Genomic DNA, 23,164 nt, shown 5'->3' on the forward strand with positions numbered 1-23,164 from the left:
TGTCAATGTTCTCATTTCTGCTACGTCTCATTCCCTTTGTCTTTTTCCGGTCTACTCGCAATCCGTATTCTATACTCATTAGACAGTTCATTCCATTCAACAGATCCAGTAATTCTTTTACACTTCACTAAGGACAGCAATACTATCAGCGAATTTTATCATTGACTAGCGAACCCGGTAGTGCCTCACAACTGTTAAGTTTGCATTGGAATTGGATATACGTGCTAATCGCCTTCTCCACTCTCTCTTTGTTCATCTCCTTCTCCCCCTTTCTTCATATCCGCCCCCTCTACCTCTCTGTCCATCACCTGCCCAATCTCATCCTGTCCATTTCCTCCAAACTCACTCACTCTCTCTCTCTATCTCTCTCTCTGTCCAACCTCCTCCTCCTCTTCCTTTTCCTCTCTCTCTTCCATGTCCTCTTTCCCCCTCTCTGTCTATCCGCTTCCTCCCGCCCCCCTTCTCTGTCCATTGCCTTTCCCCCTCTTTCACTGATATTGCGAATCGTTTATTGTTGCTGCAAACTAGACCTTGACTTGAAATTGAAGTCGCTTAAAATAAATGGATTAAATCGGTTTGGATCATTGTATGCCTAGTATGACAGACATATCTGTGTAGTTCTTGGATCTGTGAGGATAGTAGCTTCAATGAAAGTATTTGGCATAGCTCTAGTCAGTGAGTGGGTGGGATTATAAAGTTAGCGATAAACACAACTTCCCTGTTTTCTGTTAAAACTGCGAGGAAGAACAGCACATTGTTGTGTATACAATATTATTGTATACAATATAATTGTTATATACATGGGTGGCCAATCTTTTAGCTTAACTTCGGCTACATTGGAGGAAGACGTGTAGTTTTGAGCCGCACATAATACACTTAACACTAACAATAATCGTTGAAAAAAAGTACGAGATGGACCAAAGAGAGAATACCGTCGTGTGGCGGGAGTTTCAATTTGAAAATATTCAATTACGTAAAAATTTGAAGTAAATCGGTCACGATATGTGTATACTTACAAATTATATATGTTAAAAAATAAATAGTCTATGGCTGTCCAAATGTTTACTAGGCTATCATTTACACATGTGAAGTAAATCGGTGAACAGCTTTTCGAAATTTTTAGTAACAATGTTAAAGAGCGACTTGTCTTTATATAGTAGTATCAATATCCTTTCAGCTGAATTTTAATCCCACTCTTGAACCTTTCTCTATTTCCGTCACTCCTTCTTCGATATACCGATTTAACAGTAGGGACGAAAGACTGCATCCCTGTCTTACACCATTACTAATCTGAGTAGTTTGTTCTCGGTCTTCCAATCTTGTTGTTCGCTCTTGATTCTTGTACAAGTTTTGTATTACTCACCGTCTTTCCCTATTGCTTACTCTTTTCTCAAAAAATTGAACGTCTTGCATAATTTCTCTTTGTCGAGCGCTTTTTCTAGATCGACAGATCCTATGAGCGTGTCCTCAGTATACTCAAGTCTTCCTTACGTTATCGAGAGCAACGTCAGAAATGCCTCTCTGGTGCCTCACTTCGCTACTCAAAAAAATATATCACTGCTCCGATGCGGTGCGATTTAACCACTAGGTGACAGTCTTCGCACTGACGCAGCTACTTGTTCTGTAGTTCAAATGGCTCTGAGCACTATGGGACTTAACATCTGAGGTCATCAGTCCCGTAGACTTAGAACTACTTAAACCTAACTAACCTAAGGACATCACACACATCCATGCCCTATGCAGGATTCGAACCTGCGACTGTAGCAGCAGTGCGGTTCCAGACTGAAGCGCCTACAACCGCTCGGCCACAGCGGTCGGCACGTGTTCTGTGATGCAACAACTCGCTACCAGCTGTTAGTCATTTGTCGAAAGATAATAAAATCATCTGTCAATTGCGGAACCGACAGTAAAACTCATAGCAATTTTATTTCGCTTTTAAGGTTTTCAGTTTACTCGCTCACGTAATTGTGTTCCAACTAATTACCCTGTACGAAACGAACGACGAGATAGGTGGACACAAGTGGTAACCTCTGTGACGCAGGTGCGGACGCGAGGCTGCCGGTGTGGCTGGGTCCCCGCGTGGTGTGGGTGGCGGGCGTCGGCCGGCGCACCACCTGCGATGACGTGGTGGAGGCGCTGGGCGCCAGCCCCAGGGATTACGTCATCGCGGAGCGCTGGGGCCGCGTCGAGCGCCGACTCGACGGCAGCTCGCGCCTGCTCAAGCTGTGGAGCGCCTGGGGCGACGCGCAGGGGCAGGTGGGTAGGAATAGAAATAAACTGGTTCCAGTCTTGTTAGCTGTCTATCTGCAGATGACGTTTCTGCTAATTTCACACATTAATTTATTTAATAAAATTGTAGCCAAATAGCCATATACAGTTACTTTGCTTAAAAATTTATATTTGAATTTTACATTTTTGCGTATTTATTTATCGATTTCACTCTTTTACTGCACAGTTCTATGTGATATCGTTCACAGGCTTCGAGACACAGTTAACATACACATGTTGTGGTTGGGTCGTGATTTGTTTTTACAAATTAGATGCTGAAAGCCGTGAATGGAAAGTCTAGTTACGACATGTCGCACCTCGAAGTTTGGTGCTGTCCATGAGCGGCTCGTCATTGCTTCGGTGCCATAAAACTCCGGCCATACTTTTTCTCGTTTATCCTCCAGGATCTTCAGTTGCTTTCTGGAAGCCCTGGTGTGTGGCATCATATATCGAATTTTTAATGTCTTCATTTAGGAATGTCTCTCTCGCTAGCAGGTACACTGGTCTAGATCTTGTTGTTTTTGAGAGACCTACTGCTCTTTTTAGATAAGTCGATTTCACCTTTTCTAGTGTTTCTAGATTTTTTTCTGTCACGTGGTCCCATATAACCTCCATCCCATAGGCCAGGAGTGGCAAGATTTTTGGATTGAATAATTTCGTGGCTGTTTCTAGACTGAGTAGGCGGATGTTTTCGATGTCCTGTATTGCTATTATTGCTTGGGCTGCACGTTCTATTGCATGTTTTCTGAAGCATTTGGCTGTTGGTTTTAGTGTCACCCCTAGGTATTTAAAGCCTGATGAGATTTTTATTTTTTGTCCTCTGATGTTTATTTCCGCATTCTTGAGTGTTTTGCCTTCTTTTCTCAAAATCACCATTTCTGTCTTTGTTGTGTTTATGTGTAGTTTGTGTTCACTGCACCATTTGTCCATTTTTTCAATGATTTTCTGCAGCTTCTGTATATCTGTTGAACCTACGGCTATGTTGTCAGCGTATGCATATACGTATACACTTCTTCATTTTCTCCAATTCGGAGTACTTCTTCAGTGGCAAGAATGTACAGCAAAGGGCTCATTGGGTCACCCTGTAAGACTCCGTTCGATTGCAGAATGAGGTTCGAAAAAGAGAGGTTGTCTGATATTGTGATTAAGTTGTATTCGAGGATTGACTTGATTATTCTTGCCTATACGCTATCTTCTCCCATTGTGTTTTCCAGTTTTCGGACTATGAGATCTCTTTCCAGTAGCTCAAAGGCTTTGGCAAAGTCTATGAACACTGTGTAGAACATTTGTTTCTTTTGTAGCGCTTCGTCTATGTTGTTTAGAAAAAGCCTCACTGCCGGAAGTGTTGATCTTCCAGATCTGAAACCCATTTGTCGTTCTGGGAGATGACTGTCCACAGAGGCTTTGATTTTTTGTGTAGTTATCTTTGAAAACAACTTTAACTGAGTATTTTCCAGGGCTATGCCTCTGTACTTCTTTGAGTCCGTTGGGTCTCCTCTACCTTTGTAGAGAACATTTATTGTCGAGTGTCTCCACTGTGTCGCAATTCTTCCAAGTTCCAGGCATTTGTTAAATAGTTTGATCCATACGTGTTGGAGGGCCTCTTTTCCATCTTTTATATGTTCATCATATATATAATCGGATCCTGCTGCTTTCTTGTTCGTCACTTCTTTTATTACTTCTTTTACATCTTCTTCATTTAGAGGTTCCCATACATTGTCTTTTTCCTTAGTTTGATGTTGTTTCTCTTTGTTTGGGGGTGCTTTGATTCCTCGTTTGTTCAGTATCTTATTGAAGTGCTCTTCCCATTCCTTCATGTCTATATTTGGTGTATGAGCCAGTTTTCTTGGTCTTGCTCCTGTGTATGGGTCTTTCTCTGCTTCAAACGCTTCTCTTTTTGCCTCTCTTTCTATGTACGAGGTGTGGCTAGAAAAAAACCGGACTAGTACTGGTGAAACAATAAAATGAATGCAATAAGGCTGAAAGTCGCGTGGCCTGTCACGTGACTTTCGCTCCGCCTACTGCTCGAGTTTCATCTGCCTCCTGCACTCAGTCTGCCCGTGGCGTCTGTTTTAAGTAGTTGACGTTTTGTCTGTGCGTCGGAAAATGTTGAGTGTACAGAAAGAACAGCGTGTTAACATCAAATTTTGTTTCAAACTAGGAAAATCTGCAAGTGAAACGTTTGTAATGTTACAACAAGTGTACGGCGATAATTGTTTATCGTGAACGCAAGTGTTTGAGTGGTTTAAACGATTTAAAGATGGCCGCGAATACACCAGTGATGACACTCGCACTGGCAGACCATTGTCAGCAAAAACTGATGAAAACATTGAAAAAATCGGTAAACTTGTTCGACACTTTCCTTGTCAACTCCTGTTAACTCAGACACTGCTCTGATTGTTAAACGGCGATCTTGTCGAACAAGTTTACCGATTTTTTCAATGTTTGCATCAGTTTTTGCTGACAATGGTCTGCAGTGCGAGTGTCATCACTGGTGTCTTCGCGGCCATCTTTAAATCGTTTAAACCACTCAAACACTTGTGTTCGCGATAAACAATCATCGCCGTACACTTGTTGTAACATTACAAACGTTTCACTTGCAGATTTTCCTAGTTTGAAACAAAATTTGATGTTAACACGCTGTTCTTTCTGTACACTCAACATTTTCCGACACACAGACAAAACGTCAACTACTTAAAACAGACACCACGGGCAGACTGAGTGCAGGAGGCAGATGAAACTCGAGCAGTAGGTGGAGCGAGAGTCACGTGACAGGCCACGCGACTTTCAGCCTTATTGCATTCGTTTTATTGTTTCACCAGTACTAGTCCGGTTTTTTTCTAGCCACACCTCGTATTCTTTTTTCTTCTCTTCTATTAGTTTTTTGTAGAGTCTCCTCTCTTCTGCATACAGTTTGTATGTTTCCTCGTTGTTCTGGTTTCTTAATCCGTGGAGCGTTCTTAGAACAGTGTTCCTTTTGCTGTGGCATTCAGCATCGAACCATCTTTTTGCCGTCCTTGTTTTTGGGTTTGTTTGTATCACTGAATTTTTTAGGAGGTCTTCTATTTGGTCTGTTGCTTTTTCAAGGTCTTCTTCCTCTATTAAAGTTTCTATTTGTGTTATTTGTTCTTGCTGGTTTGTTAATTGTTCTAAATCTATTTTTCTTTGTGTGATTTGGTGCGTCTTTCTTGCTGGCGGTGACGTGACGTTATTTATTTTTATCTTCATTGGAATGAATTTCACACATTAATGTTCCATCGATACGAAGGACACATTAAATGCAGAAGCAGGTTTTCCACTCCTCAGGAAGCAGCAAAGAATAACAATGCCTTTAGCTTCATTTCCGTGACATCAAATGGTAAATTGCAAGCGTGCTCTTCCATGTGTATTCTACAGTCCCCTTACCCTAGGTCAGTGGTCGTCAAACTCTTTGGCTCTAGATCCAGTACTGACATTGTAGTGTGGCACATTGGACCGCATACGTACTGATCTTATTTTTAATTGGTAACGTACTTAAATTAGTACTAAGTGGTTATAATTACAGTTCACCTACTCAGGGAGGTCCAGTGTCAGAGGTAATTATCCTATGGCACCAAAACTTCGTACATATTCGTTAACGTGGAACCAATTTATGCTGAAAAAGATTAGTTCCAGTTTTGACCACCAGGTGTAAATCTGGTGCTGTAAATGCAAGAAAGACAGATAGAAATTATATGAATTTGGGGTGTATGTCCTTTTGGACGCAACCAAAAGAACAGACACCATACATTCATTTAATTGATTCGCCTCGAAGGGAAACGAAACCACCTTCTCCATTGCAGATGCACAAAAACGTCCGACCTCCTACAGGTATCTCTGAGTAGCTACCATGGACGACACGGACAGGGACTACGGATAGGTGGCACTATGTGGGAGTGTGGGTCGGCCGAGAGGCGTGCTGAGATAGTATGCGCAGTTGCGACCAACACTGAGTCTGGGAGGAGCAGCGGTGAGTTAACACAACTGCCTACTAACAAGGGAACCTCCTCATCGTACCCCCCTCAGATTTAGTTATAAGTTTGAACAGTGGATAGTCCTTGAAAACCTGAACACAGATCAATCGAGAAAACAGGAAGAAGTTGTGTGGAACTATGAAAAAGATAAGCAAAATATACAAACTGAGTAGTCCATGTGCAAGATAGGCAACATCGAGGATAGTGTGACCGCAGGAGCGCCGTGGTCCCGTGGTTAGCGTGAGCAGCTGCGGAACGAGAGGTGCTTGTTTCAAGTCTTCCCTTGAGAGAAGAGTTTAATTTTTTATTTTCAGACAATTATCAAAGTTCAGGCCTTCACACATAATCAACTTCGCTCTCCAAAATTCCAGGACATGTTGAGATTTGCTTGGACATATGCAGGATTTGATGGTCTAGACACGGAAAAATTTGAAAACGTTAAAAACATATGTTTTGACAGAGCACAGGGAAAACTGTGCGACTGTGAAACTGTTGCATTCATTTGTTGCAGTTTATGTGACAAACTCATGTTTTCATCACTTTTTTGGGAGTGATTATCACATCCACAAGAAAACCTAAATTGGGCAAGATAGAAGAATCTTTTTACCCATTCGCCAAATGTACAAGTTAGATGGGTCGACAACATATTCCTGTCATGTGACGCACATGCCGTCACCAGTGTCGTATAAAATATATCAGACGTGATTTCCTGTGGAGGAATCGGTTGACCTATGACCTTGCGATCAAATGTTTTCGGTTCCCATTGGAGAGGCACGTCCTTTTGTCTACTAATCGCACAGTTTTGCGGTGCGGTCGCAAAACACAGACACTAAACTTATTACAGTGAACAGAGACGTCAATGAACGAACGGACAGATAGTAACTTTGCGAAAATAAACTTTTCGCTCGAGGGAAGACTTCAACCAAGGACCTGTCGTTCCGCAGCTGCTCACGCTAACCACGGGACCACGGCGCTCTTGTACTCAGCCTGTCCTTTATGTTGCATATCTTGCGCATGGACTACTGAGTTTGTATATTTTGCTTATTTTTTTCATAGTTCCACACAACTTCTTCCTGTTTTCTCGATTGATCTGTGTTCAGTTTTTCAAGGGCTATCCACTGTGCCAACTTATAACTAAATCTGAGGGGGGTGCGATGGGGAGGTTTCCTTGGAAGCAGTTGCCCGTCAGCGACGCACTGGCGAGGACGTGTTCTTGCCGTCCCGCCGGTCTAGTGCCGTACGCCAGTTTGTTTACTTCACGCGAGCGCGAGACGCTTATTACAGGCTCATTGCAGTGACATGGCGAATTCCTTTAGGAAAAAAACTATCAAAATTACTTTCCAAGCCGAAAATCCGAGACTGTGAGCATATGAAGTAGAAAACTTCTTGCGTGATGAACTACGTCTAGATCCACAAGACACTGATTTGTAAAATGGAATTTTACGTGTCCGTTCGACAGTGCGGTCGCAAATTAGACTAGTTCGATATTCGTTTTATCGGTGTGTATTAATGGGAACAGTAAAACACGAAGAATAACCACTGTTCCAGAGCGACAGCACTGCCCTGGTCCGCGCTGACTGCTGCCGCCCTGCAGGAGCGCGCTGCTCAGCCGCTGTTGGAGTTGTCGTTATTCTTCGTGTTTTCCTCTTCCCATTAATACAATCGGTAAAACAAACATTGCACTAGTCTAAAATGGTAGCGCCCTATCGAATGGTCACGTAAAATTCCGATTTAAAAATATTTTGTTTGGAACGGGAGGCAGACCGACGCATTCCATCGACGGAGTGAGTCGTATGAAAGACATGATGATCAGCAGTTACATGTTGCAAAACATAAATTGCAAATATCTACCGAAACACCACAGAAAATGCGCCTGACGATCCATAGGAAAGGCAGCTGGTATTGCACACATTAAAAATACACTCCTGGAAATTGAAATAAGAACACCGTGAATTCATTGTCCCAGGAAGGGGAAACTTTATTGACACATTCCTGGGGTCAGATACATCACATGATCACACTGACAGAACCACAGGCACGTAGACACAGGCAACAGAGCATGCACAATGTCGGCACTAGTACAGTGTATATCCACCTTTCGCAGCAATGCAGGCTGCTATTCTCCCATGGAGACGATCGTAGAGATGCTGGATGTACTCCTGTGGAACGGCTTGCCATGCCATTTCCACCTGGCGCCTCAGTTGGACCAGCGTTCGTGCTGGACGTGCAGACCGCGTGAGACGACGCTTCATCCAGTCCCAAACATGCTCAATGGGGGACAGATCCGGAGATCTTGCTGGCCAGGGTAGTTGACTTACACCTTCTAGAGCACGTTGGGTGGCACGGGATACATGCGGACGTGCATTGTCCTGTTGGAACAGCAAGTTCCCTTGCCGGTCTAGGAATGGTAGAACGATGGGTTCGATGACGGTTTGGATGTACCGTGCACTATTCAGTGTCCCCTCGACGATCACCAGTGGTGTACGGCCAGTGTAGGAGATCGCTGCCCACACCATGATGCCGGGTGTTGGCCCTGTGTGTCTCGGTCGTATGCAGTCCTGATTGTGGCGCTCACCTGCACGGCGCCAAACACGCATACGACCATCATTGGCACCAAGGCAGAAGCGACTCTCATCGCTGAAGACGACACGTCTCCATTTGTCCCTCCATTCACGCCTGTCGCGACACCACTGGAGGCGGGCTGCACGATGTTGGGGCGTGAGCGGAAGACGGCCTAACGGTGTGCGGGACCGTAGCCCAGCTTCATGGAGACGGTTGCGAATGGTCCTCGCCGATACCCCAGGAGCAACAGTGTCCCTAATTTGCTGGGAAGTGGAGGTGCGGTCCCCTACGGCACTGCGTAGGATCCTACGGTCTTGGCGTGCATCCGTGCGTCGCTGCGGTCCGGTCCCAGGTCGACGGGCACGTGCACCTTCCGCCGACCACTGGCGACAACATCGATGTACTGTGGAGACCTCACGCCCCACGTGTTGAGCAATTCGGCGGTACGTCCACCCGGCCTCCCGCATGCCCACTATACGCCCTCGCTCAAAGTCCGTCAACTGCACATACAGTTCACGTCCACGCTGTCGCGGCATGCTACCAGTGTTAAAGACTGCGATGGAGCTCCGTATGCCACGGCAAACTGGCTGACACTGACGGCGGCGGTGCACAAATGCTGCGCAGCTAGCGCCATTCGACGGCCAACACCGCGGTTCCTGGTGTGTCCGCTGTGCCGTGCGTGTGATCATTGCTTGTACAGCCCTCTCGCAGTGTCCGGAGCAAGTATGGTGGGTCTGACACACCGGTGTCAATGTGTTCTTTTTTCCATTTCCAGGAGTGTATATACAGTATAAATCCTCCACCCGTCTGAATGTTCATTAGAGCTTTCTGGAAAAAATTGAAGTAAACTGAGTAAGTACATTTGTAGAAGTATACCTGTAGGAGTACGGATTTGATTAAGGGACGACGGCATCCATTTCATCTCGTGTTTTCTTACGTCTGTTAAGTACCCTCTGTTCGATGCTGCCTGAAGCAAAACCATCTTTTGGCCAGTCGTGAAGTGTAGAACTTCCTGACAGATTAAAACTGTGCCGGACCGAGACTCGAACTTGGCACCTTGCCTCTCGCGAGCAAGTGCTCTACCAACTTCGTTTTCTTTTTTTTTTTTTTTTTTTAATCTCATTTTTGTTCGATTTTGGTCGTTGCATCTGCTCGGGGCGGACGTCGTAAGTCATCCGTTTATGTTCGTTGTTGATCGATGACCTCAGTTTTTTTATTACAGAGGGCACGTAACCCTCTGACTGAACACGCTGAGCTACCGTGCCGGCTGTAACTGAGCTACCAGTGCACGACTCACGACGCGGCTTCTCAACTGTACTTCCGCCGGTGCCTCAACTGTGAGGACAGGTCATGAGTCGCGCTTGGGTAGCTCAGTCGGTAGAGTACTTGCCCGCGAAAGGCAAAGGAGCAGAATTCGAGGCTCGGTCCGCCACTCAGTTTTCATCTGTCAGGAAATTTCATATCAGAGCACACACTGCTGCAGAATGAATGCACAGGGACTTACCACGCACTCCGTAGTCCCTGATACCCTCCATTCAGCTTACAAAGTGGTGAGAACGAAGCTGATACGTTCATTTTGTCCTCTACAGGAAACGAATTACCTATGGTTAGGACATATGGGAAACTTGGTCGTTTCCCTTTTCTCCTGTGTCCTAAAGCACACTTGGCAAGTTTGACCAAGCAGCCACTTCCAATTTTAAATCAGCCATTTGTGTAACTACCTGTCTGAGCTTCAGAGTTTAGGTGTTATTACGACGCCTCCACCTTTGCCAAAGTATCCAACGTTTTTAGAGTGTGTTAGGTTGCTCAGGCAAAGTAACACACGTGTCAGTGACATTTGTTTTACATCCTTTCTCCCAGTCAGTATGTACCCTTTACATCAGTCATTCCAAATGCTAAGACATCTATTGATGCTCTAATTATTGCTGAGTCACTTGTGGTTTATTGATTGTCTTTCTGTACGTTGGGGTACTTTCGTTTTTTTTTTTTAAATATTTATCTGTAGTATAAAGAATGCTGCTTTTAAATAGTTATGTTTGACTCACTGCATCAGTGCAGTCCTATGGGAAATTACGAACGACATTCTCTTTGGATGAATATAATGTACGAGGAATAGCTAGAATCTTTCCTTCTAAAACGTCATTTAAAGTGAGCAATATAGTGAGTGGTGTGCAGTGAGAAGACAGTACTATTAATATAAGATATTATTTCACACCAACCAGCCATATAAGAATACCGAAACATGAACGGAGCATGGTTAGGGGGTTGGGGGGGGGGGAGAGGTCGGCTAGTTATTTTGTTAGAGACTGAGGATTTTCAGGACTGACACAAATTTGTTTCAAAATTTTCTCTTTCCTTCTTTTATTTTTTTCTAAGACCGCATCATTTGCTGGATGCGGCGCCCCTGTAAACGCCGGATGTCCCTTCAGCGACCCAGGTATCGGAAGCAAGGACGAATATCGGGAGTACCGACTCGGCATGGGTGGCACATCAGCTGCCGAAAGAGCAAGACGCAGGGAAAGCCCTGTCACCGAGAACTGGATAAGTGACTGTCACACTAGAAGAAAAATCACCACTCTCCGATGACATTAAAGAAAGGAGCCAAGGTGCAAACATTACTTAAAAATTGCCATAAAACGTAATTGGAAAACCTGAAGTTCGGACTTCTTGACATTTATTACTGTGCATTTCCATAAATGTAAACTGGAAATGCAGTAATGAAAATCTGGTGCCGTTAAACTGTGAACAAGAAAACACACAATGAACGAAAATGAGCATTCGCCATCAAACAGTAATAGAGCTAACGTACGTGCTCACTTAGTACTCTATATTAGTACATATAACAAGCAAACTCCGGCCGCTCTAAGCTTCACCCAAGGTTACTCAAACTAGTAAAATCGCAATTAGTACCTTAATTAGCTTGGCGCCACTTAAGATTATGTTAGTAGGCCCTTGTGACTGCTCTTACAAGCACTAGCCGTAACTTAAACTTGGACTTCAGTTCAAGGCGGTGGCGTAACCCTTCTAAAACTAAACAAGCACTAGCCATAGCTTAGAATCACACGTGCTATAATAGTGCGCCTTAGGCGACTCAGTAACGACCAAATGAGAATAAGTCTTGGTGTAGGCCTTTACGAAAGAAACTTAAGGACCGCCACGGGGAGGTGGACGACGGCGACAACAAACACATTCCGTTGTTTCTTTCGTGCTACTCGAGGTGAGCTAAATAACTATGGAGACGCACATAAAATAAACCTAGCACCTGGACAACCATAAAACATGTTCACACAACGCCACAAGGTCCTCGCATTTTAATATCACTCAATGCACAACAGCAGTTTTGAGACCGCACATCATAGACAAGTCATCCCCAAATTACAACGGAAAGACACGAAACCAATATAAGGAAATATGATGGGGACACCATTAAACAAGGAAGGAACAAAAACACCATAGCAAACTAAAATACAACCAGATAAATATAATACTGCGTCAGACGCAGCTCTCACAAACAACGTATTCACAGATCACGCCACGAATGGGGCATATAACGAACAATGGTACTTCCAGTCTCAGTTTAGTTACTGGTATTGCGTACAGTACACACACGCGATACTTTCCGGTCATCCTCTCGGAAACTAGGACACTATTTCCCCGTCAGAAAACACTACTCATGTCATATCACTAAGAACTGAATCAACTTGACTAAGAATTGTAACCGTTGGGCAACCAACGCACACCCAACACATGTGTACCTAATCCCTGCTCGCACGTTACAGTGGAACCACACTCCATGGAACTATAGCCGATTGCCGAAAGCACGACACAAAATAGACTAGGAACACACAAGCCTTTTTCTCTCCCTGCAAAAGCACACGGACAATTGCATATGAGTGGCGAGCCACCGGCGACAAGTCTAATCTGGTGCTGGTAGAACCTGAGGTTAAACATTCCCATTTCAAAATCAGTTAACAAATAATGTGACAGCAGGTAGAACAATTCAAAATCACTTCCACTATCAGCCGTGTACTGTACCGCCAAAGCATAACTTTCCCTACTGAACAAACTCTTAGGACAGTGGACATAAACAAAGCCCAAAGGAGCCCTTCAAACGCCGAAAGGTGATAAACACGACTGGAGAACTGAACAAACAGCTGACCGTAGCTAGTAAGGACGACACTGAACGGTAGACAAGTTCTCTACATTTCCCATAACGTCGTGATAACGTGCCCGTCGCATTGAACACCTAAATACACTCCTGGAAATGGAAAAAAGAACACATTGACACCGGTGTGTCAGACCCACCATACTTGCTCCGGACACTGCGAGAGGGCTGTACAAGCAATGATCACACGCACGGCACAGCGGACACACCAGGAACCGCGGTGTTGGCCGTCGAATGGCGCTAGCTGCGCAGCATTTGTGCACCGCCGCCGTCAGTGTCAGCCAGTTTGCCGTGGCATACGGAGCTCCATCGCAGTCTTTAACACTGGTAGCATGCCGCGACAGCGTGGACGTGAACCGTATGTGCAGTTGACGGACTTTGAGCGAGGGCGTATAGTGGGCATGCGGGAGGCCGGGTGGACGTACCGCCGAATTGCTCAACACGTGGGGCGTGAGGTCTCCACAGTACATCGATGTTGTCGCCAGTGGTCGGCGGAAGGTGCACGTGCCCGTCGACCTGGGACCGGACCGCAGCGACGCACGGATGCACGCCAAGACTGTAGGATCCTACGCAGTGCCGTAGGGGACCGCACCGCCACTTCCCAGCAAATTAGGGACACTGTTGCTCCTGGGGTATCGGCGAGGACCATTCGCAACCGTCTCCATGAAGCTGGGCTACGGTCCCGCACACCGTTAGGCCGTCTTCCGCTCACGCCCCAACATCGTGCAGCCCGCCTCCAGTGGTGTCGCGACAGGCGTGAATGGAGGGACGAATGGAGACGTGTCGTCTTCAGCGATGAGAATCGCTTCTGCCTTGGTGCCAATGATGGTCGTATGCGTGTTTGGCGCCGTGCAGGTGAGCGCCACAATCAGGACTGCATACGACCGAGGCACACAGGGCCAACACCTGGCATCATGGTGTGGGGAGCGATCTCCTACACTGGCCGTACACCACTGGTGATCGTCGAGGGGACACTGAATAGTGCACGGTACATCCAAACCGTCATCGAACCCATCGTTCTACCATTCCTAGACCGGCAAGGGAACTTGCTGTTCCAACAGGACAATGCACGTCCGCATGTATCCCGTGCCACCCAACGTGCTCTAGAAGGTGTAAGTCAACTACCCTGGCCTGCAAGATCTCCGGATCTGTCCCCCATTGAGCATGTTTGGGACTGGATGAAGCGTCGTCTCACGCGGTCTGCACGTCCAGCACGAACGCTGGTCCAGCTGAGGCGCCAGGTGGAAATGGCATGGCAAGCCGTTCCACAGGAGTACATCCAGCATCTCTACGATCGTCTCCATGGGAGAATAGCAGCCTGCATTGCTGCGAAAGGTGGATATACACTGTACTAGTGCCGACATTGGGCATGCTCTGTTGCCTGTGTCTATGTGCCTGTGGTTCTGTCAGTGTGATCATGTGATGTATCTGACCCCAGGAATGTGTCAATAAAGTTTCCCCTTCCTGGGACAATGAATTCACGGTGTTCTTATTTCAATTTCCAGGAGTGTATATCACTACCACCTCGACGACACAAAGAAGAAAACTTGATGGCAACCGCATGAGGCGGCCGAGTCTATCAGTTAGTTCCGCGAGAGACGACCCCTGCCCCAAACCTCAAACCTCACCCCGTCTTCCAGGCCGATGCATGTGTGAGGTCGCGAAAACAGCTGCTAGGTAGCAGCCCCGCACGGTTAGCTCTGTCTTCCGTTTTTTTGTGAAGTCTTGTAACATTTCAGTACTCTCTGCACGGTCATTTGGTCAGTTCAGGAAGTGACCAAGCTGGTACTCTTTAGCATAGATGACTTCAGTCACTGATATTCGCGCTATGGAAATGAAAGAATGCTGTTGTATGCACTAAAAGCGTTTCAGACTTATTTGTATGCCATCAGTGTTTGGTAAAGTTATTGAAAAGGCTATGTTTGTAAGGGTAATTCATCATTTTATATCACATAATTTGATATCAAACGCACAGCACGGCTTTGGAAGTCGCTTGACAAATGAAAATGCTATGTTATCTTTTCTCTGTGAGGTAGTGGCCTCGAACGCTAGGCATCTTGTTTGATATAATTAAAGGGGTTTGATCGTGTTGGTCACAAAATATTGCTCCAGAAGACGTACCACTATGGAGCATGAAGAGTAGCTCACAATTAGTTCACCTCCTACTTTAAAAAGAGACAGCAAAAGATCATTATTCACAGTTTGCTAAGTTCATGGCTTGTAAAAAATAAACTAACACTAAGTCACGGTAAGACTCAGTTTTTACAGTTTCTAACACACACAGTTCAACAAAACCCGAAGTTTTAATTTCACAGACTGGGCATATGATTAGTGAAAATGAACAGTTCAGATTTCTAAGTGTTCATATAATTAGTAAACTGTTTGGGAAAGCCCACGTTCAGGATCTTGTTCAAAGACTTAATGCTGCCATTTTTCCTATTGGAACGGTATCTGAAGTAAGTGATCGTTCGACTCGAAAACTAGCCTACTTTGCTTCTCTTCATTCGCTTATGTCGCATGGTATTATACTTTGGAGTAACTCTTCCCATTCTCGAAGGATATTTTTGGCTCAGAAACGGGCAGTTCGGGCTTATGTTTTTTTTAATTATTATTATTATTATTATTCTCGTATCAGAAACATACGTTTTAAACAGTTATGATTAAATTACTTTTGCCCAAAACTTGGCCACTTCCACTGCATTTTCTGTTGCTTGTTGAAGATCATCACTGGGCACAATCGACGCCGAAGCATGTGCCGAGCTGTCCGTTCTTCCCCACAGTCACACCGAAAATCGTTTGGATTAGTGTATCCCCATCTTGCCAAGTTTTGATCTTACAACTCCGAATCTCAGTCTGTTCAGGTATTTCCAAGTAGTCTATTCTGCGTCGTGACCTGGAGGTAAAGCTTCAACAACTCTTTTCGAACCAGGGGAAAGGTAGGTCGTAGCCCTCCATAGTTGTAGCCTAGCTTTTTCAGCTGTGGTTCTAAGTTCCTTTGATGTCCTAAGGAAACTCTTCTTGGGTTCAGTCGTTGTGGATGCAGTTCATGCCCATCCAGAGGATGGGTAATTTCCTGCCTTTCTTTCCTTGTTCGCAGCTATCTCTCTTCGGACAGGTGGTAGTGCTATTCCTGCGAGGTGGTAAAGGCATTAGACTGCAGTGGATTTCAAGCAACCTGTTATAATTCTGCATGTACGTTTCGTTGAGAGCTACATCCTCCTATTTAGCATGAGTTGAATTATACCAGACAGGACAGGTACGGTCTGCCGCAGAATCGCACAGCAATAAGTGGTGTAAGTTTGCAAACTTCTTGTCAACCTCTGTTCGTTAGTCTGGGTATTCTGAAGATCGCCTCTCAATGTATATATTCTTCATTGTCGTTTCTTGTTAACAATATCAGCTTATTCCGAAGAGTCCGCCCTTGGTAGCTGAATGGTCAGTGTGACGGATTGTCAATCCTCTGGGCCCGGGATCGATTCCCGGCTGGGTCGGGGAATTTTCTCCGCCCAGGGACTGTGTGTCGTGCTGTCCACGTCATCATCCTTTCATTCTCATCGACTGCAGGTCGTCGAAGTGACGTCAAATTGGAAGGCCGGTACCCGGCGAACGGTCTGCCCGATTGGTGGGCCCTAGTCATACGAATAATTAAAATTTTCCCAAGAATTAGTAGATTTCGCTCAGAAATACTAGGCAGAAATCCGATCTGCATTTGGATCGCACTTCTTTAACTCATGTGCAGATGTGTTTCAGTATACTGATGCATTTATTTTCATTAAGCTACCACAAGAATTCAAAAATCTTAGCAGTAATCCAAGCGCTTTCAAATCGAAACTGAAGAGTTTCCTCATGGGTCACTCCATCTATTCTGTCCAGGACTTCCTTGAAAAATGAAGCTGATTTCTATGTTATATGCGTTTGCTTAGACTTACGGCTTGTCTTTTTTGGGTTCGCAAACATTTTATTTTATCTGTTATTATTTTTGTGTTGTAATTTCAAGTACTGACACGTTCCATGACCTTGGAGATTTGGTCCTCAATTTGGTCCTACGGAAGTAGTCGTGTAAAATAAATTTAAGAAGCGTGTCGTCAAAGTGTTTATTTCTCTGGTAATGATTAAGCTACCATTGTTAGGTGCGACTGATCCTGAGACATGCGGACGACGTGCAGCAGGCAGCGAACAGCAGCCGTCGGCGGTCGCACCACCAGCACCGCAGCCGACACCGCAGCCACCACCACCATCACCACCACCACCACCACCACCAGGAACAGCACCCGCGTGGCGTGGAGCGCCAGCAGAAAGAGGACGAGGACGGCAACACTGCCACGGTGCGGCGGCTGCTCCGGCTGGTCTTGGAGCAGGGGGAGACCATCGCGGAGCAGCTGGCGCGCCTGGGCGAGCGCGACAGGCAGATCAGCTCGCTGGAGCTGCGCACGCACCGCCGCCGCCTCAAGCGGCTCGGCTCCAATTATCTGCTGGAGGCGTACCTCGGGCCTGGAGCCGCGGACTCTGCGCGCACCGACGGCACCGGCAGCGAGGCGCCGGCGGCGCTGGGGGCGGCGGGGGCGGAGGACAGCGGCGTCGTCAGCGACACGTCGCCTGCCGCCACCAGCTCGGGGACTGCCGACTCGCCGCCTGTCACGCATCCTCGTGTGCCTGTGGACCACGATCACGACCACGACGCCGACCTCTCGGACGACGCCGTCAGCTCGGATGGTCAGTATATTGTATCACACCCACATTCTGGCCAATCCACACTACTGGCCATTAAAATTGCTACACCAAGAAGAAATGCAGAAGATAAATGGATATTCATTGGACAAATATATTATACCAGAACTGATATGTGATTAAATTTTCATGCAATTTGGGTACATAGATCCTGAGAAATCAGTACCCAGAACAACCACCTCTGGCCGTAATAACGGCCTTGATACGCCTGGGCATTCAGTCAAACAGAGCTTGGATGGCGTGTACAGGTACAGCTGCCCATGTAGCTTCAACACGTGACCACAGTTCATCAAGAATAGTGACTGGCCTATTCTGGCGAGCCAGTTGCTCGGCCACCATTGACCAGACGTTTTCAATTGCTGAGAGATCTGGAGAATGTGATGGCCAGGGCAGCAGTCGAACATTTTCTGTATCCAGAAAGGCCTGTACAGGACCTGCAACATGCGGTCGTGCATTATCCTGCTGGAATGTAGGGTTTCGCAGGGATCGAATGAAGGGTAGAGCCACGGGTCGTAACACATACGAAATGTAACGTCCACTGTTGAAAGTGCCGTCAATGCGAACAAGAGGTGACCGAGACGTGTAACCAATGGCACCCCATACCATCACGTTGGATGGTACACCAGTATGGCGATGACGAATACACGCTTCCGATGTGCGTTCACCACGACGTCGCCAAACACGGATGCGGCCATCATGATGCTGTAAACAGAACCTAGATTCATCCGAAAAAATGACGTTTTGCCATTCGTACACCGAGGTCCGTCGTTGAGTACACCATCGCAGGCGCTCCTGTCTGTGATGCAGCGTCAAGGGTAACCGCAGCATGGTTTCCGAGCTGATACTCCATGCTGCTGCAAACGTCGTCGAATTGTTCGTGCAGATGATTGTCGTCTTGCAAACGTCCACATCTGTTGACTAAGGCATCGAGACGTGGCTGCACGATCTGTTACAGCCATGCGGATAAGATGCCTGTCATCTCGACTGCTACTGATACGAGGCCGTTGGGATCCAGCACGGCGTTGCGTATTACCCTCCTGAACCCACCGATTCCATATTCTGCTAACAGTCATTGGATCTCGACCAACGCGAGCAGCAATGTCGTGATACGATAAACCGCAATCGCGATAGGCTACAATCCGACCTTTATCAAAGTCGGAAACGTGATGGTACGCATTTCTCCTCCTTACACGAGGCATTACAACAACGTTTCACCAGGCAACGCCGGTCAACTGCTGTTTGTGTATGAGAAATCGGTTGGGAACTTTCCTCATGTCAGCACGTTGTAGGTGCCGCCACCGGCGCCAATCTTGTGTGAATGCTCCGAAAAGCTAATCATTTGCATATCACAGCCTCTTCTTCCTGTCGGTTAAATTTCGCGTCTGTAGCACGTCATCTTCGTGGTGTAGCAATTTTAATGGCCAGTTGTGTATTTCGTTACATTCATACTTTACATTAAGCACCTAGGGATCTTTCCAGAGGTACTCATACTCACTGTATTCCAGGTCAATATCAACGATGTCTATTTGACTAGGGTCTAGCAGAAACAAAGGAAGAATTTTTGATTTAGGGCTAGTGTTGAACAAGTATTATGGCCGCAACAGAAACAGAAGACACTTCCTTCAGTTTATGAAACCGGGTTTCGGCAAGTATCACTGACTTCTGGGCACATAATTTTAATTTATCGAAAGTGGACGTATTTGTCGCAAGGGAGTTATTCACGATCCTTGTTTACAGAAAATATGCTTATTTTTTCTGTCCGTTGATCGCTGTTACTGTTCAACATGACTTCATACACAGTGGTATGGAGAGGTGGGCTGCAGAGTGGTGCGGCAACTGTCGTCGTAGGAAAGCTGGACAGGAGCTGAAATGATTAGCGAACAAGTTATCATAGTAAACACTAGGGTCACTCCAAATTAAATGCACATTATTTTTGTAAAAATACAGTTTCAATTCTGTATGTGTAAATTTTTATAATGTGTAGATATATCCTTCCCGCTGGGTTTCAAACTTAGTTCAAACTGTTCCCGTGAGTGGGGCCGTCACAGCATGTCTTAAAGATGGCTGCTACACTTGACGTTCGTCAGAAGCAACGTGCTGTCATAGAATTCCTGTGCTGTGAAAACGAGACAGTGGGAAACATCCACAAGAGGTTGAAAAAGGTGTATGGAGGTGCTGCTGTCGATCGCAGTACAGTTAGTCGGTGGGCAAGCAGGTTACGTGATGAAAGCGGGCACGGCAGTATTGAGGACTGTCCTCGCAGCGGCTGGCCTCGTACTGCACACACTCCAGAGAATGTGCAGAGAGTTAACGAATTGGTGACTGCTGACAGACGCATCATAGTGAACAAATTGTCACGCTACGCTGGGATAGGGGAAGGAAGTGTTTGCAGAATACTGAAAGTGTTGGCGTTAAAAAAGGTTTGTGCCAGGTGGGTTCCCAGGATGTTGACAGTGGCTCACAGAGAAACAAGAAAAACGGTATGCAGCGAACGTTTGGAACAGTACGAGAATGGTGGAGATGAATTTCCTGGAAGAATTGTGACAGGTGATGGAACATGGCTCCATCATTTTTCGCCAGAGTCAAAGAGGCAATCAATGGAGTGGCATCATGCAAATTCACCCAAGAAAAAAAATTCGAAACCACACCTTCTGCTGGAAAAGTTATGACTACTGTGTTTTTCGATTCCGAAGAACTCTTAATTGTGGGCATCATGCCAAGTGGAACCACCATAAATTCTGATGCATATGTGACGACACTGAAGAAACTTCAAGCTCGACTGAGTCGTGTTCGACCACATCGGCAAAATCAGGATGTTTTGCTGTTACACTACAATGCACGGCCACATGTCAATCAAAATACCATGGAAGCGATGACAAAACTCGGATGGACAACCCTGAAACACCCGCCTTACAGTCCTGACCTGGCTCCATGTGACTATCATCTCTTTGGGAAACTGAAAGACTCTCTTCGTGGAGCAAGGTTTGAAGATGATGACTCTCTTGTGCACGTTGCCAAACAGTGGCTCCAACAGATTGGTCCAGAATTTTACCTTGCGGGTATACAGGCGCTGGTTCCAAGGTGGAGTAAGGCAGTTGAGAGGGATGGAAATTATGTGGAGAAATGAAAATATTGTTCCTAAAGGATGTACCGACACACTGTAAAACTTTCAAACATGTAGAATGAAAGATGGATTTAAAAAAAGTGTACGAAAACTCGTTAAAAGTAATGCAGCAACAAATAGAGTCCAGCAGTGTCGGTGTCAACAACGAAAGAAGAAAGGTGTCGGAGCCGTGAATGCGCGGAGTCTGCATAGCATCACGTAGTGAATAGGCTCCAAGCGTGAGAGGGTTGGGTGCCTGCCGCGGGCCGTCCAATGTCGCGGGGCAGACGGCGCTCGCAGTCTGGAGGCGTGGACAAGTGGCCGTGCTCCATTACGACAACCAGATCCTGCATTACTGCTGTCAGCGTCTGATGGAAACTTGCAGTTCCGTTGCCTACTTGGTGACGCCCATGGTGATATCGATACCACAGTTATTTATTTCAAAATAACGGTTATGGGCAATGTCGCCCGTCTTCAGATCGTGTGTCATAGTTTCAGAGTAACCTGTCCTAATGGCACTATCAGTTCACTCGCATGTACTTAATACATAATATATTCTTATATAGTATATGACAGCGACAGCCAATCGACATTTCAGTTACGACCGATTACTGAAGAAGGGAGACATTGCCCAAAATGGGCATTTGAAAAGACAAATTGCCATAATTCCTGTGTTTGTCTTATACTATTCTCTGTCACTGACATGTACTAAACTACACCCCCCCCCCCCCCTGCGAACTTGGAGAGTACGTCTGAATTCTATCCACTCTATGCCAGTCTGATAATATATAAAGAACTTCGACACTAACCATCTTTGTGATGTTTGTTGTATTTCATATGGTATGTTGACATTCTAGGCTCTTTTGGGGTGACGTAGATTTCTGATGCTGTGTAGCAATCAATAATGGCCATTCAAAGCGTTTGCATATCTGTATGGGCACCCATGACAGGGGTTTCGAGACCACTTAACATAGTCGCAACTTTTTATGACTTCACCAAGAGCCATGTTTCAGCTGCCTATTGAAGTCCTATTAAGGATAGAATGCTGGTTCACTGGAATGGTCTGTCACATGTTGATGGAACAAACTCACAGGAACTTTGTATTTTTTTAACTACCAAGTGACACTTTATATTTCACGAAGATTACACAAATAACGAAGATAAATCACAGGGTACAATGCAGGTAAAAACTGATAATCTGTTGTGGAGAAAGAGGCTGTCTCTCGCAGACAACGAATACGTGGAGCTGACAGGCCACAGACTCAAAACTAACACGTCTAAAGGCTCTTGACTAGTGTAGTATATTCAGTAAGACAATGCACCAACGAATCATTCCCAAATTTGAATTTTTCAGTACACCCATTATCAACATTGTAAATAAACATACTTGTCTACCTTCTAACGCCATCAGATCTCACCTTATGTTCCAGACGTGGACGAGAGAGATATCTTTCTATTTGATTGCATTAAAGCAAATTGTATTTAGTGTAGTCCATGCCAAAATGTGTCAGTACGGATTCAGGGCAATTGTTCACGCTACCACAGATATCTTTCTAATGCCATTGATCACGTAGTGCATATACTACATTGTTAATGTGTATTATATTACACAGGTAGAAGAAATGAAATGGCAGGTCTCATGAAGGAGCGCCACTAAATTGCCAAATACTTGGGAAGCCACATTATTCGTAGTCAGAGGAAGTATAAACGTGTGAAATTAAATTGATATTGGCAGTAATTTATCAGCACATCGAGTTACAACAATGATCTCATTAATTAGGCACAAGTAGCATTGAAGTTAAATGGTTTAAAAGAAAACACTTAACACATATGGGAAAGTGTAACTTCAATTATAAGAAAACAAAAAAGAGAGCTTCGCATTTAAAGGCATGTGGGATTACATAAAACTTATTACTACAAGTGTTACGTGTTAATTTGTAGACTGACACCCACAATAAACTTTGCTTGTGTACACCATGGCATACTAGTGCATGGTATTTAAACTCTGATGATGAGAATTTGCTGAATGTGTAAAAATCTTGCGTGCCGTTCACGGTTCACAATTTTGAAAAGACAAACCCTTATCTACTGCAGCCATACAAATATCTGGATTGAAAGGCCAGTTCCGGCAAACATTATGCGATGAGGTTCGGCTGTAAAAATGTTCCATTCCACAAATGCACTCCGAAGGAGACTGTTAGCACATCACATAGCAGGTTCATTCCCCCCCCCCCCCCCCTCTCTCTCTCTCTCTCTCTCTCTCTCTCTCTCTCTCACACACACACACACACACACACACACACACACACACACACACACGGTTCAGAGCGGTACTTCGGAACTAGA

The 23,164-nt window shown here is 45.5% G+C and overlaps 1 protein-coding gene across 3 annotated transcripts in view; it reads left to right on the forward strand.

Moving 5' to 3' along the window:
- LOC126198978 (ras association domain-containing protein 10-like) overlaps positions 1-23,164 on the forward strand; it is a 1,181,222-nt gene that overhangs the window by 1,144,393 nt on the left and 13,665 nt on the right. For all 3 annotated transcript variants that reach the window (XM_049935642.1, XM_049935643.1, XM_049935644.1), the window contains 2 exons: positions 2,042-2,256; positions 17,118-17,700. In XM_049935642.1, the coding sequence (XP_049791599.1) occupies positions 2,042-2,256; positions 17,118-17,700 (798 nt within the window). The remainder of the gene's footprint in view (positions 1-2,041; positions 2,257-17,117; positions 17,701-23,164) is intronic.

This window comes from Schistocerca nitens, chromosome 8, assembly GCF_023898315.1.
Source record: "Schistocerca nitens isolate TAMUIC-IGC-003100 chromosome 8, iqSchNite1.1, whole genome shotgun sequence".
NCBI classification, from domain to species: Eukaryota; Metazoa; Arthropoda; class Insecta; order Orthoptera; family Acrididae; genus Schistocerca; species Schistocerca nitens.